Here is a 14978-nt window from a genome sequence, read left to right as displayed (position 1 = left end):
TAAATCTGCTGATTTTCTGTGTTTCAGGTGATGGGAACCCCAAAGAGAGCAGTCCTTTCATCAACAGCAGTGCAGCCAGCATCGCGGACAAGAGCCAGCAGTATGACGGCAAGAATATGGCTCTGTTTGAGGTGAAGACAGTTTGCACAACCCCAAACAGGAATTCATATCAGCGATAGATCTCTAATGTGTCTGGGGGGTTTCTGCCTGTGTGTTGCAGGAGGAGATGGATACCAGCCCAATGGTTTCCTCTCTGCTCAGCAGTCTGGCCAACTACTCCAACCTGCCGACTGGCAGCAAAGAGCACGAAGAGGCCGAGAATAACGAGGAGGGAGCACGTCCGTCAAAGAAACCTGTCAAGGTAGAGAACTGCACTGTGTTTGATCCGTCCATATCCGCCCTGCAGCTATCTGAACCACAAGAGCAAAAAAATGAAACAACTACTAGACACCAGAGAGCAAAAGCTTATGCGTATTCTTTGATATTTATGTGTGAAAGGTCCGTTTATTCCAAATCAATACACTCTTCTCATAGTATAAGCAGTATAAATTATATGCTTTTAATTATTGTTGACAATTTGACAGTTTAAAATGTGTTTTTTGTCAAAAGGAAAACAACAGCTGCACGCAACGCTCCACCACTGAACCTACTGTCAATTTGACTACTTCCCAAAACAAAACAAAAAAAAAAAGTTTTACTGCAAATGATGAATTGCTTTGTCTTTGTTTTGTGAGCTGTCACTGTTTTTTTTTAATTCAATTTCCTCCATTATTGTTTTGGTATGCATCCTGTCATTTGCACTGCTAGCATTCAGAACATATTAGACTTCGCCAGAATGCAGCTTTTGATTTGATGCATATCAACCAACCTCTGGGGAGGAAGAGATCTGTCAGCGGCTGAAATGAAAACCAGCACAAAGAACATTGACAAACTTTTGACGAAGCAAACCTTGAGAACTACATGGTGTTTTCACAGGACGTTTACTGTGGAGCTCTCACGTTATTGATGGATTAAACTCGGTACTTTCTGATGCTTGTTTTCAGAGAACAATCCTGATCTCCAGAGAGAATATGGGGAATTTAGCCTGTATTAAAGACTATGCAGGATTTTCCTTAGAAACAACATATATAGACCCACCCAAAAGTAATCCCTCTCAGTAATTTCTTATGAATGACTAGCAGTGTCTGTATCTGCAGAGAACCTGTCCTGGTTTGTTCATTTCTGGGTGTGTAGCCCCCAGCCAATTGCAGCACGAGGTCAGGACTCCATACAGATGTAGCAACCAGGTTACATCGCTGTCTCGGTCTCTCTCCTCTGCTCTGTAAATGCAAAATGCAGGTCTGGGTGTCTGTTTGATCAGGGGCGAGGTTAAGACAAACACACACACACACACACACACACACACAGCAGAGAAGCCAAGCGGACAGGATGAAGCATGCCGTTCACACAGAATCCAGTAATGCAGCACCTTCCTGCAGGGTTGTGCGAAGGTGTGAGTGTGTTAATTTGTGCTTTACAACATTTCCACCATGACGCAATCAGAAAATAATGTTTTATCTCTCCAATTCACTGCTGTCCTCGTTAACACTGCACCCTCTATTCATTCACTCCTTTGCGCCTCTCGGCCCCGCTGAGCCAAGGAGGAGGGGCCAAGTTTGAATTTTGTGATTTGTGAATTTTGCCTTCTTTAACCAATAGTTGTTGGTTTTAATTTCAAGGCCTTCAAATTGTGTTTTTGACACCTGCCACTTCACTTTTGTTTCCTCCTCCTAGTGGCGCTCATCAGGGTTTATGTTGGGTCTGTTATTTCTGCATTCGTTCAGTGGATCAAAAGACAATAACCTGAATCCTCTCTGTGTTTTACTCCTCAACAATTGTTGACTTCCAGTGAGCCAAATGAAAACTGATACTACCAGACCCCAAAATACATCTTGCTTATTGTTTGTTAATACTGTATGTAAAATTGTCAAAAAAGTATCACAGCAGACGGGAAACAGAGTATTTCTGTTCTTTTAAATCCATCTCCCTTTCTCAATAAAATCCCTCCAAACAATACATTAAAAATATAAATAGACAGGGAAATTAATGACAGTACGTTGTTGTTTTTTATGAGTGCTCAGTAAAGCCATCAATACAAAGATCCATAACAAGCTGAATCCCATTTCTGACTAGAAGAGCACAGACCTCTGCCAAAGCCAACAGTTCAGTCTTCTATAAAATGCAAATCTGCAAATGCAACCACTATATTTGTCAAGATATATTTCCATAACTATTAGTAGTTCACAATAACACATGGTTGAAGTCCATAAGCACAGACTTAATGGTCAGTGTTATTGTTTTTTCTCATGAAGCGTAAAGTTCAAACATTTTTCCTCAGTATCTCTGGCGGAGTTCTTGCAGACGACCTTGAGGAAAAAAAGGCGTTGTTACAATAGTACAAGTTCTCCTATGAAACCACTGTTTGTCCCTGAATGCTCATAACAGCTGCTTTCTGTATGAAGTTTAAGCAATTACATGTTTAGGCTGCCCCAGAGGGTCATGAATGTGGATTTTGTTCGGGAGTCATCATCGTGTCATTCTACAGTCGGGTTTGGTCACTGTTGAACTTTACTACCATCTACTGGATTTTAAGATGTATGGCATTTATTCCGCTATGGCCAGATGCTTTATGTTGCAGTGTTAACAAGAGTGAACAATAATTTGTGTATCCACCCTGTGATTAGGATCTGCTCCAAAACTTAATGGGTTCTTCACCTTCCCACCAAGCCTCATGAAAAGTTTTTCCATTATCCTACTCACAAACCAACAAACAAACTGAAGCCAAAACAAAACCACCTCAGTGGAGGTAATTACGGTACAACAGGCCACATCCATCACAATCTGTCGCGGTCTGTGCGGCAGGAGATGCAGCAGACATTTTCAGGTGTTTTATATTTTGTGTTCTTTTTATTTTACAACCTTCAAATGTACAGGGTAGCAGTCTCATGGCTGAGAGTTGCTGTGTTCCCACATAAGGAGCGCTGCAGGCAGTGACCTGAGATCAGACACCTGCAAGTGGTGAGCTCATTAGTTGAGGCTCAGCCAACACCGCTGCCCTCAGTGATTGACTGGTTGTAATAATGGATTCTGGATGTTTGAATTATTCAGCTTCCGGCTTGTTTCAGTGAAGCTGTTTGTCTCCTTCGTGCCAGCTCTGAAGTTGAATCACTCGTCCACTTCAGGTTTCCAACACTGGATATATGATGCAACTGGTAGTAACTATTCATGCTACATAGAGAGCAGCTGTTCCATCATATTTTGTACCTGTTTACGGGACAGTTTTATTCCCATCAGGGTAACACCTCACTTTATGTCATTCTACTTAGATTTTATGGGAAGTGTATTAACACGTAATAAATGGTTTAATTAAAATGTAGTTGTAGGCAGATGTAGAGTCAGTGCTCATTAACTAGAACACTATGGCCACCCATAAGTGGAGGCTGTAGATAATATAGAATACAGGCCATGTTAATCCCAGATAAGAATATAAAATATGTCTTCATAGCAGGTAGAGACTTTAATAAACACACACATGTCCTTATGGGTGCATTCAACTGCATTTTAGTGTGTTATAATCTATATATCATATTTTTATGCTGCTGATAAATGTTAATATGGAGGATTTATTAAACAACAGCACATGACCTTGATACACGTTTGCACTCATTTGAGACATGAAGTCTGCAGGGAAAGACACAGACAGAGGAGCTGAGGGTCAGCAAATTATGAAGACGCTACTCAGACTGAGTCAACCGAAGGATCCTGCAGCACGGGCAGTCAAGAGCATCACAATCCGACTCTCACCGGCTTTTCCGCCCCGTGGACAAAACACAAGCAGTGACTTTGATCTGTCCGTTCATCTTTCAGCTCCTTCTCGTCACACACATCTGCTCACAGAGTGCTCTGAATTTAAAACAAGGACTCCCGGACTCTTCAGATGTTAGAGGGACGAGAAAAGACTTAATGTGATATATTATTTTGTTTTCTGGTGTTAAAAATGTAAATATTCTGTCCTTTACCTCCCAGTGGGAAGTGTTACCGGATACTTAAGTAAAGAAATGTGTAATTTAAGGGTGAGAGTGGAGATAATCTTGAAAGAAAACCACCTAAAATTTCTAAGACTACCTTAAGTGTTACTTTTATAATTTGTTATGTATCTCTACTATATTTCTATAAAGAAAATATGTTGCTAAGTAAAATATTTTTGACACTTTGGACCTCCAAACACATGGAGTACACTACCTAATTCTGATGACATGTTCAGGTAAAATGGGACAGTCATGTTTGTTCATTCACTCAATCACAGGTCTGTATATCATTGAATTTGTGTTCAAAGGTAGTGTAAGGACTGAATGACTGAGGGGGTGGGGGCTCACCTAGGGCACCAAAGATGTACTGCTTCATCCTCACTTTGTTGTGGGTATTTATATTTTCTTCTACACTTTGGCAGATATTCATGCAGCAAAATAGCAATCTATGGAGAGATGTATGCAAACTGTTTGAATTCAGCCCAGAATAAATCTTGGCACTTTCAACCAACCACAGATATGTTACATTTTTACATTTCATATGTAGCAAATATGTTTAAAAATAACCTCTGTTTGTGTTTTAATTTTCAATTTTATGTTGTAACATTGCTGTGGTTAACATGCGGTTAGGTTTAGGCATAAAAAACACTTGGTTATGGTTGGGAAAAAGTCATGTTCTGGCTTAAAATGCCAAGATTTGTCACCGCAACCGCCACTGGAAATGTGCTGACGTCGCCTTAAAAAATACCCCTGTAGTAAAAATCACAGCTGGTCTTGAATAGTGGTGTGCAGCTTGGCAGCCTTCTTCTCGCCAAGGCATCACGCAATCCACCATCCCCTCCACCTCCTGATGACAAACTCAGCTCATATACACGTAAATCTGAATTATTTACTTTAGAAACATTAATATGATGCATATGAAGCATACATATGTATTCGTGGTTTGCTGAAAGGCACAATGTCTTTTTCCCCTTTTGATGACTGAGCTGTTGAATTTGTTGCCGCTAGCCAGACAGATTCACTGACAGAAATAAGGAGGAAAAAAGGAGAATAAACATTTATCTTCCCACTTCACTGCAGAGAGGTTTCTTTGAGGAAATAGATCAATTTCAGCTAAACAAAGAGCTTGTCTTCCTCTTCTCCGCAGGGTTACCGTCTCTTTGCGTTTGAAAACAATAAACCCCTGTCTTTCTAATGGAGGAGCTGGACCTCATTTCATGAATTTAAAAGGCAGAACAGATTTAAGGAGACAGACACTGAACAACAAAGTGCACCACTGACAGATTATGACTCCCATTTTAATCCATTCAAATGGAAAGTAAGATGCAGCGAGAGTGAAGACACAAGGACTTTGACTAATCGCTCATCGTGTTTGTGTTTCTCAGGCTCCACAGCTGGGCACTCTGATGGGTGTGTACTTGCCGTGCATCCAGAACATTTTTGGGGTTATCCTCTTCCTGCGGATGACCTGGATGGTTGGGATCGGAGGCGTTTTTGGCTCCTTTATAATCGTCTTCATGTGCTGCTCCACAGTGAGTGAAACTGCTGTCATGTATTTCCTGTGCACTATGACCGCTCTCTGTACCTTGACTGCTGTGTGGTCCACTCACAAAACAGATGTAACATTAAAATATGCATGCTTAATCTAATGCAGGACGACAAAAGAGCTGTAAACATCCACCCACAAGATTATGTCAATCTAAAGTGGTTCCTCAGAACACATTAACCCAATTTAGGTGCTATACGATTCAACGACAGGCTGTTACAATTTATAGCAGGGTACATAATTATAATTTCCATTACACAGATACTGAGAGTGACATCATATATACTGGCATAAGGTGGTCTGCCAGTAAACCCACTAACACCCAAAACATCTCAGCCACCTCATCCCTGCTGGAGCCTGTCATTTTACTGCTTCGTCGACAACCACCTCATTTGGGGTTAACAGGTTAATAGTACAGTCAGGAGCTAACAGGTCATGCACCGGTCAATTATGTGATTTAGGGATATTTTGCTTCCATAGCATGTCTTCTTTCAGACTAGAGCAGGGAAAAACACCCAAGATATACATTTAGATTTATTGTATTGATTTTTTACTGCAAATTTTAGTTCTGGAAATGTAAATTTGTCCATATCTCATTAGATAATGCATAAATTTGCATATCTAAACTTTTTTATTCCCGAACACTTATTATACAAAAAATAGTTTCTTAAGCAATAATAATAATTATTATAATAATGGCTTTATTAAGGACACAGAAGAAGGTCCATACCGTACCACATAAAAACAGACAATCGTCTATGTACAAAAATAAAATATGTATATAATGTATGTATGTATATAAAAAAAGACAAGAAATACCTAACTCTACATTATGCAGGTTCATATAAAAAAGACAAAATTCAATTAACTGCACCCACAAACAAGCTGGAGAGCCAGTGGCCGCACATTCTCCATGAAAACCTGACTGAGCTCAGCTCAGGTTTGGCCAAAGCTTGGATGATACTATTTTCTGAGACAGACAGGCTGCCCATATATCAATATATAAGATTTTGTATTAAAGCAGGACAGGTGGGTACACCAGCATTTACAAACATGTGTGGAAACAAAAAAACAGTCCTACATTAGATTTTCAGGTGATACAAGAGGTGATTGACACAGTAACAGACCAAAGTGGCCATTTAGAGTTTACAAAAGTTTAAGAGATATGAATATGAGCGGTCGTGGGTTCTCATGATGTGATGGTCCAGTTATTCAACTGGGGAATTTCATGGTGATATCTGTTAGTTAAAAGTTTTATCCCATGACCCTGTAGTGTCTCCCCCTAAAGGTGCAATGTGCAGGATTTAACAGCATCTTCCAATAGATAAGGTATTAAGTATTCACAATGTTTTCAGTAATTTATAATCACCTCAAGATAAGAATTGTTGTGTTTGTGCTACCTTAGAATGAACCGTTTATATCTACATATACGACCCAGTCGCACTCCAAAGTTGTCAAAATCTGGCGCTTGGGCAGTGACATGGGACATCAGACACTGATGAAAAAGCTGTTCTTTAACATTGGCATGATATGCAACTGGTCGCCGTTATAGTTTAACAGCGGTCGGCGGCATCAGGGGGAAACGTGGCGGCACAAGAACAAAAGTTAAGGCGGGGTAAGTCTGAGTAGGGCGGGTGGGAGTTGTGCTGAATGGGTCAAACAAACACCAACTTTGGAGAACAGTGTTCGTGTCCTGTAAGATTCTAAAGCCAAACCCTGTTCTTTTTTCCTAAACTAAACCATGCGCATTAGTTGTTGAAGGAAAAAACGTCAATTCCTGTTGTATCGACATAATGCTTTCATTTTGAAAGAGACTGTATGTAAACGTTTAATTTCCTGTGAAAACAGAAGTATATTTTGAAAGAAGACAATGCATGTAACAGGCAGAACTTGACACGGCGTCCCAGAACGTCACCAACCAACACACCCAGGGTACTTTGCACGTCGTATGTGGACGTGGAAAGTCCATGACCAAATGTCGAGTGAGACCTGACCTCATCATATATCAATATGTATATGTATACATATATCATGTGTTGACATATAGCTCGGGTCCTCTTTCACAGAGTCCACCATGTTGTTTGTACAGCAGCCCAGAGGGAGCAAACCAAATGCTGGCTCTAGATAGGGCCATTTGCATTTTTACGCTGGTCACTGTAGATCTCCTACATGCATGTATAGTTCTGCAACCTCACTGCTAGATGCCACTAAATCCTGCACTCTAAAATACAAAACGTTAGTCTATATGAACAGACGACAACGTAGAAATGTGAAAACTGGTTATATGAAATCACCTATTGGATGAAATTTTCTAATGAGTGTAGGTACCTTACTTTTGTACTTTACAAGAGTATTTGTATTTAGTAAATGTTATCAGTTCCCCTCTGCCTCTTGGCTGCAGCAGAGAGTATGACTGAAGTGACAGTATTGTGCCTAACCAGCCGTGTAGTCATCAACAATTCAACATGACCAGATGAGTCAGACTCTCATGCTGCTGGATGTTTCCTCTGCTCACTCCCTCAGTTCGTTAATGGCCTTGCTGTCGGCCATATTAAAGTTGAGGTGCCCACCTGCTGCCTCTCACAGACCAGTAACCCTCCTCTGTTGCTGTGGTTCTTTTTTTCTCAGACAATGCTCACAGCCATCTCCATGAGTGCCATCGCAACAAATGGAGTCGTGCCAGGTGAGAGGATATCCAAGGGGATGTATTAGTGTTTGTTTGTGTGTGTTTGTGACAGGAGCATGCACTGACTCTTCTGTTTGTTTGTGTCTCACAGCTGGAGGCTCATATTACATGATCTCTCGCTCTCTGGGGCCCGAGTTTGGTGGAGCTGTGGGGATCTGCTTCTACTTAGGCACCACTTTTGCAGGCGCCATGTACATTCTGGGCTGTATTGAGATCCTGCTGGTAAGTTTCCTCAATGATCAGATAACTCATGTCTGTTGTTTTATATTTCGTCTTTACAGCCTGATATAGAGTCCTTTATCACCTCACACATTTTAACATGCCATGACAGGAGAAGCACACGCGGAACTAATCACTTAATGCTGGTATTGTGCAGACTGGTGGCTCACTGGTTTGATTTAGAAGATGCCACACCAGATGTTATCGTTTATTCTTTTTCTCCCTCTCCAACCTTCAGTCAATGTAGTTTCTAAAGGCCTGAAAACACTTAACCGGCCGACTGTTGCATTACCTTTTTTCACCATACTCCACTACACCTTACCATGTTCACCTCTCTCTGCTTCCTCTGCCTCCCTCCATCTTTCCATTCTTTCAGATTTATATTGTTCCCCAGGCAGCCATCTTTAAGATCGAGGGTCTGGAGGGGCCTGAGGCAGAGGCAGCTCTCCTCAACAACATGCGGGTGTACGGCACCCTCGTGCTGAGCTTCATGGCTCTGGTGGTGTTTGTGGGGGTCAAATATGTCAACAAGCTGGCGCTGGTCTTTCTGGCCTGTGTCATCCTCTCCATTGTGGCCGTTTATGCCGGAGTCATCAAGACCGCCATCGAGCCCCCTGTGTTCCCGTAAGTGACTCTTTGATTCACTGGTCAGAGTCTCTGGTGATGATCCGAGTGTGTGACGACAATGTGTTGGCTTTCTTTACAGCGTCTGCCTCCTGGGAAACCGAACGCTGTTTTCTAGGTCGTATGACGTCTGTGCAAAGGTCATCGAAATAGACAACGAAACCGTCACCACCAAACTGTGGAGGTCCTTCTGTGATTCTGACAACCTCAATGCCACGTGTGACGAATACTTTACAAACAACAACGTCACAGAGATACAGGGTATCCCAGGGGTCACTAGTGGCATCCTGGCAGGTAAGAGATGCCTTATATAACACCTTCTGTCAGTCATCAGGATTGATCACATGCTTCACGTAAATGTTCCTCTGTCTTCTAGAGAACCTGTTTGGTAACTACCTGGAGAAGGGGATGTTCCTGGAGAAGCGTGGGATCGCATCAGACACAGATCCAGACACTCCCACATCCAACTCCAACCGCTACGTCCTGGCTGACATCACAAGCTTCTTCACGCTGCTGGTTGGAATATACTTCCCATCTGTCACAGGTGAGCAGCAGAAGAGAAGTCTGGAGGGAAGAGAGGATATTATGCTTATTAAAACGATCTTCAAAGCTGCCCTAATCTATATTTTTATATTAACAACAGATCAAATGACTGCATGTAATGTGACAGTGACAGTAATGAGAGAAGATCGATTTATTGTTAGTCCAACTAAAACCAGACTTTTAAAATACATGTTAACATGTTAGTCTGATTAAAGTTATGCAGCTGGTAACAACATGGCGAAATCTATTTCCAGAGCTGTGCATTTTTGGACAACGACATGTACAGAGCTATAAGATATCCACCATGGTTGCAGTTTGCCGCTCGCTAACTGTAGCTAACTTGTTTGTCGATTGTTTGGTCTGTGATGTAATAGGTCAACTACAAACAGGTGCAAGACTAATAAGCCACCTATCATAGCGGAGTCAGACTATACATAAATCGATTTCCCTCCTGTGGTTGTGTACAGGGACAAGGACAGTAGTCCATTAAATGGCCTAGTCGAGCTGTAACCCTAGCTCGACTTAACTGCACATGTAAACGTACTGACAGGTGATTTTACTCCAGTGTACATAGGCCTAGAGAAAGAAGTAAATCCCCGTGCAGGTATGAAAGCATAACACTCCTAATTATTTCATTGTGCTCCACTTACAGGTATCATGGCGGGCTCCAACCGCTCTGGAGACCTGCGTGACGCTCAGAAGTCAATCCCCATTGGCACGATTGCAGCCATCACCACCACATCTACTGTGTGTATCCTGCACTGAGGCTAAGGTCGATTCAACAGAAACTGTGGAGATCTGAAAGTGCTAATGATGACTTTTAGATACTGGTTGCATATATGTAATATTTGGATAAAACTTTTCCAACAAGACATTTCTTAACAGCTTTTCCCCAGACATGTCCTGTGTGGTGCTGTTTGGTGCCTGTATAGAAGGAGTAGTCCTGAGGGACAAGTAAGTAAGGATGACTGGTGTCAATTTCATTAGTTCCTGTACAGCAGGGTCGGTCTTTTTTTCACTGTTATAATCATTAAAAAGCAAAAGCAGCATGTGTATACATTCAGTAGGCTATATCTTTAGTAGCTAGCTAGCTAACCCTACACTTTTCAGGGTTTGATTTTGGTTTTGGAACAGGGAAGAAACATATATCTTTTTTCAACCTAATGAGTATCATTAATACATGACGTGCCCCAGGCACAACATTTAGCTCCAAATCCACAAAACCAGCCTGTTTTCAATCAACGCCTGAAGCTAACGTTAGCTTAATTAAGGTTAGCTTGCTAGCTATGGCTCATATTTAGCTAACGTTAAATGCTAGAAAACAGACCTTTTTCACGGCAGCCATTTTGTCTTGACATCAGCGGAACAACACAGGTGTATTTAATTAACATTAATGATGGCTGCATTCCACTTAGAGGAGGTCCTGGCATTGTGCATGCTGGCTCATTAGAAAAGCTTACTACGACATTTAATGGAACTGAGCCATCGTTAATGTTCTCAGTTTCACCTGTGCTTTTGGTACACAAAATATCTGCTGTGCAAGCGCCAAAATTCACTGTCGCCAGCAGGAAATGAGAGGTCTGCTTTTGTGTACCTCTGTCTGAAATAAAAGACCCATTGTTCCAAAAAATTACAAAGTTAGCCAACTAATTTCAAATGGTTTATCCAACCTTCCTTTTGTAAACTGCATATCATTAACTGTGTGCCAGTGGAAGCTTGACATGCCATAGCTACAATAACTAAAGTGAATGTGGCTTATATGTCATATATTTTATATCAGTTTAAAAACATTACGTAGGTATTAGTTTATTTGAATAAATGGTGAAAGAGTAAATATGTGTTATCACAGCTTCTGAATGTTTTGTCTTCGCCTCTGTCTTCAGGTTTGGTGAAGGGGTCAACGGTAACCTTGTGATTGGGACTCTGGCGTGGCCATCTCCGTGGGTCATTGTGTTTGGCTCCTTCTTTTCCACTTGCGGAGCGGGACTCCAGAGTCTGACGGGAGCTCCACGTCTCTTACAGGCCATCTCCCGAGACGGCATCATCCCATTTCTGAGAGTGAGCACACACTTAGTATTAAAATACCTCTCTATCATGAAAGCAGAAAAAGTGTTTCAAACACCTCAGAGGGCGAGAACTTTTGTGGAGGCATGTGTATTTTCTGTCGCTTGAGGCTGCAGAAATAAACATGAAACACTTTATTCCATTATAAAAATCTCATAATATATTTGTAAAGCACTTATTATCCAAGAAGCTGCCATGAAATGTAATTGAATTTACTCATTGTGTGCAGGCCAGCCATTAGGAAATATTCGCAAAGAAAAAAATAATTTCCGTCACAATTTAGTGTAATTTTATGATGTTTTTATTTGTTTCATACGTCCTTTGAATATAATCCAATTTATCATATTTCCACGTGTTCCATATCAACTGTATGTTAAGACCTCATTTTGAAAAGCAGAGGTCGTCACATTGCATATGTTTCCTGGGCTGAAAAAATGCCCTCCAATGAATGATTAGAGAGCAGTAAAATCTAACACTGAAGACATTACTGCAAGGTATTAAATCGTAAGATCAATTCATGAGTGAACAAATCATTTTTTTCTTCATTTATTCATTTAATCTCGAGGCTACTTTAATCAAATATTGGTCAGCTTGTGTGCAGAACTTAAACAGTGTAAAGAGTGTATGGCTGTCAACTCTCAGTTTTACAGTTATACCTAATTTAAGTAATTTCAGGATTGTTCAGGGACCCCAGTGTGCACAAATACTGAATACTTCAGAGTGTTATTTGGCCCGAAGTCGAAGCTTACACATGGCACTATTGCTCCAGCTTTTATGTCAGTTAAGCGTATCATTATGATGAATTGGAAATCACACAAATCAAATAGTTTTAATATAGATCATTGGTTAAAAGACCTTATGAATATATTATCAATGGAACGGGCAGCTTCAGCTCTTTGTAAATACGACCATGGAGATGATGGACCTTGGATTTTTATGAGATCTTATCTTGGGAAAATGGTTGAATGAACTTTGTTGTACTTATTCTGCACAAAAATGGTGGCACTTGTGAGCTCTGGGCATCAGCGTATGACCCCTGCTGTTGATGGACCCACCATTTCACAATACCTGCAGGAGGGTGGGAGTATCAGATGGCACTGAGATATGTTTTAGTGATAAAAATACATTTATTTATCATGTAAACATATAACTTGTTTTGTCAGTGATACAAGTCAGTAAGTAAATTGTTGTGCTTGATCCCATTCAAGGGTCAACTATTGACCTTTTCACCTTTTTTCCAGTAACACAATGAGATTTTTGATTAATAATCATCAATAATGTGGATATAACAACTAAGTGGGTTAAGACAAGCATTAAAACAAATAGAAAAGTCTGGTTCGTTGATAAATTTACATCACTTTACTGTAATGCAGGCTTTAAAATGAGTGGGCAAACATCATTTATGCCATATCACAATATAACAATATCCAAAACCGAAGATGATATATAGTCTCATGTCTCGATAACGAAATAATATCTTCATGTTGCCCAGCCCTAATCTGCCTTCTTGTATGTTGCTGCAGGTGTTTGGGCATGGCAAAGCCAACGGGGAGCCCACCTGGGCCCTTCTGCTCACAGCTAGCATCTGTGAGATTGGCATCATTATCGCCTCCCTGGATGCAGTCGCACCAATCCTCTCCATGTGAGTATATTGTGACCTCACACACACACTTAACGGCCATTGCTGTGCAGGCCTAATGTAGTTACTACAATCCTGTCTGTCTAACTTTTTATTCTGTATTTCTCTTCCTCTCTTCTCTCTTTCTCTCCTCAGGTTCTTCTTGATGTGCTACATGTTTGTCAATCTTGCCTGTGCCCTGCAGACTTTGCTGAGGACACCAAACTGGAGGCCGCGCTTTAAGTTCTACCACTGGTGAGTCTGTGTTAAATGTAACATGCATATCCCGTGCTGCAATTTCTGAATTTGACCCAAATTCTGCACCTGTGAGATGATGATAATAACCAGCGCTGTGTGCACCTGAACTACCATGGAAAGCTAAAACCTGTTAATCCACAGTAGCAACAGACTAATTACAAATTAATTTACAAGCTGAGGTCATTGCTGTGCTCCAGTCAACTGTGTGAAGCTGGCAGAAATTCTCAGACCAAACACATGATGTCCTGTCTCCTGCAGGGCTCTGTCTTTTCTGGGTATGAGCCTGTGCCTGTCGCTCATGTTCATCTGTTCCTGGTATTACGCCATCATCGCCATGGGCATCGCCACCTGCATCTACAAATACATTGAGTTCTGTGGGTAAGTAATCATCATGACATCATGCAGTACATCCAGTTACTCTGCCAGTGGTTACTGTTGTAGGTTAACGACAGTGCTGGATTGAGCTTGTTTTTATTTACCATACATTCTATTGAGCATATACTTATAAATCCTGTGCCAACCCATTAATGTGCTGTGTCACAGAGCGGAGAAGGAGTGGGGTGATGGGATACGTGGTATCTCTCTCAGTGCTGCACGCTTCGCCCTCATGAGGCTGGAGGAAGGACCGCCACACACCAAGAACTGGAGGTCAGTCCACACATCTTCAACTCTTAAACTGTGACAGTGTCTTAATCTTAATGAGATGAGTCAGTGACTTGGTGCTTTGTTTTTTGTCAGGCCTCAGATTCTGGTTCTGGTGAGCGTGGATGCCGAGCAGAACGTAGAGCAGCCTCGTCTGCTCTCTCTGACCAATCAGCTGAAAGCAGGGAAGGGTCTGACCATCGTCGGCACCTCAGTTCAAGGAACCTTCCTCGACAACTACACTGAGGCACAGCGGGCAGATCAGGTCTGTCCTCTTTAACACATTCACTTTGACTTGTGATATAAACTCAGTGGATGAACCACATCCAACAGCCGTGTTCCTCTCTCTGTGTATTTGTAGTCTCTGCGTAAGTTAATGGAGACAGAGAAGGTGAAGGGCTTCTCTCAGGTGGTCATCTCCTCCAATCTGAGAGATGGGACGTCCCACCTGATCCAGGTTGGAGGACTGGGAGGTCTGAAACACAACACTGTGATGGTCAGCTGGCCCCGAAACTGGAAACAGCCAGAGTACCACCAGCAATTTAGGAACTTTATTGGTAAGTCTGAAGTCACTGATAAAATAATAGATGTCTTAGCTGATACATCTTTATCGATTTCTTAACTTTTAAATGTTGACATCAGTATTCGCCTCAATAATCTAGTATGATTTTAGGCTCTAGACCTTATGGATGTTTTTATTTATATGTAATT

The 14978-nt window shown here is 41.4% G+C and overlaps 1 protein-coding gene across 1 annotated transcript in view; it reads left to right on the top strand.

Moving 5' to 3' along the window:
- Window positions 1-14978, top strand: part of LOC126403067 (solute carrier family 12 member 5-like) — a 63733-nt gene that overhangs the window by 36001 nt on the left and 12754 nt on the right. The window contains exons 2-18 of the mRNA XM_050065485.1: window positions 28-131; window positions 221-361; window positions 5453-5599; window positions 8242-8296; window positions 8391-8521; window positions 8895-9142; window positions 9225-9436; window positions 9519-9686; window positions 10338-10436; window positions 10582-10639; window positions 11569-11743; window positions 13273-13391; window positions 13524-13622; window positions 13884-14003; window positions 14169-14273; window positions 14364-14532; window positions 14629-14824. Of these exons, the coding sequence (XP_049921442.1) occupies window positions 28-131; window positions 221-361; window positions 5453-5599; window positions 8242-8296; window positions 8391-8521; window positions 8895-9142; window positions 9225-9436; window positions 9519-9686; window positions 10338-10436; window positions 10582-10639; window positions 11569-11743; window positions 13273-13391; window positions 13524-13622; window positions 13884-14003; window positions 14169-14273; window positions 14364-14532; window positions 14629-14824 (2346 nt within the window). The remainder of the gene's footprint in view (window positions 1-27; window positions 132-220; window positions 362-5452; window positions 5600-8241; window positions 8297-8390; window positions 8522-8894; window positions 9143-9224; window positions 9437-9518; window positions 9687-10337; window positions 10437-10581; window positions 10640-11568; window positions 11744-13272; window positions 13392-13523; window positions 13623-13883; window positions 14004-14168; window positions 14274-14363; window positions 14533-14628; window positions 14825-14978) is intronic.

This window comes from Epinephelus moara, chromosome 16 (assembly GCF_006386435.1).
Source record: "Epinephelus moara isolate mb chromosome 16, YSFRI_EMoa_1.0, whole genome shotgun sequence".
Classification (NCBI taxonomy): domain Eukaryota; kingdom Metazoa; phylum Chordata; class Actinopteri; order Perciformes; family Serranidae; genus Epinephelus; species Epinephelus moara.
Note: the sequence above shows the minus strand (reverse complement) of the source record. Positions and strands in the feature narration are given on the sequence as shown.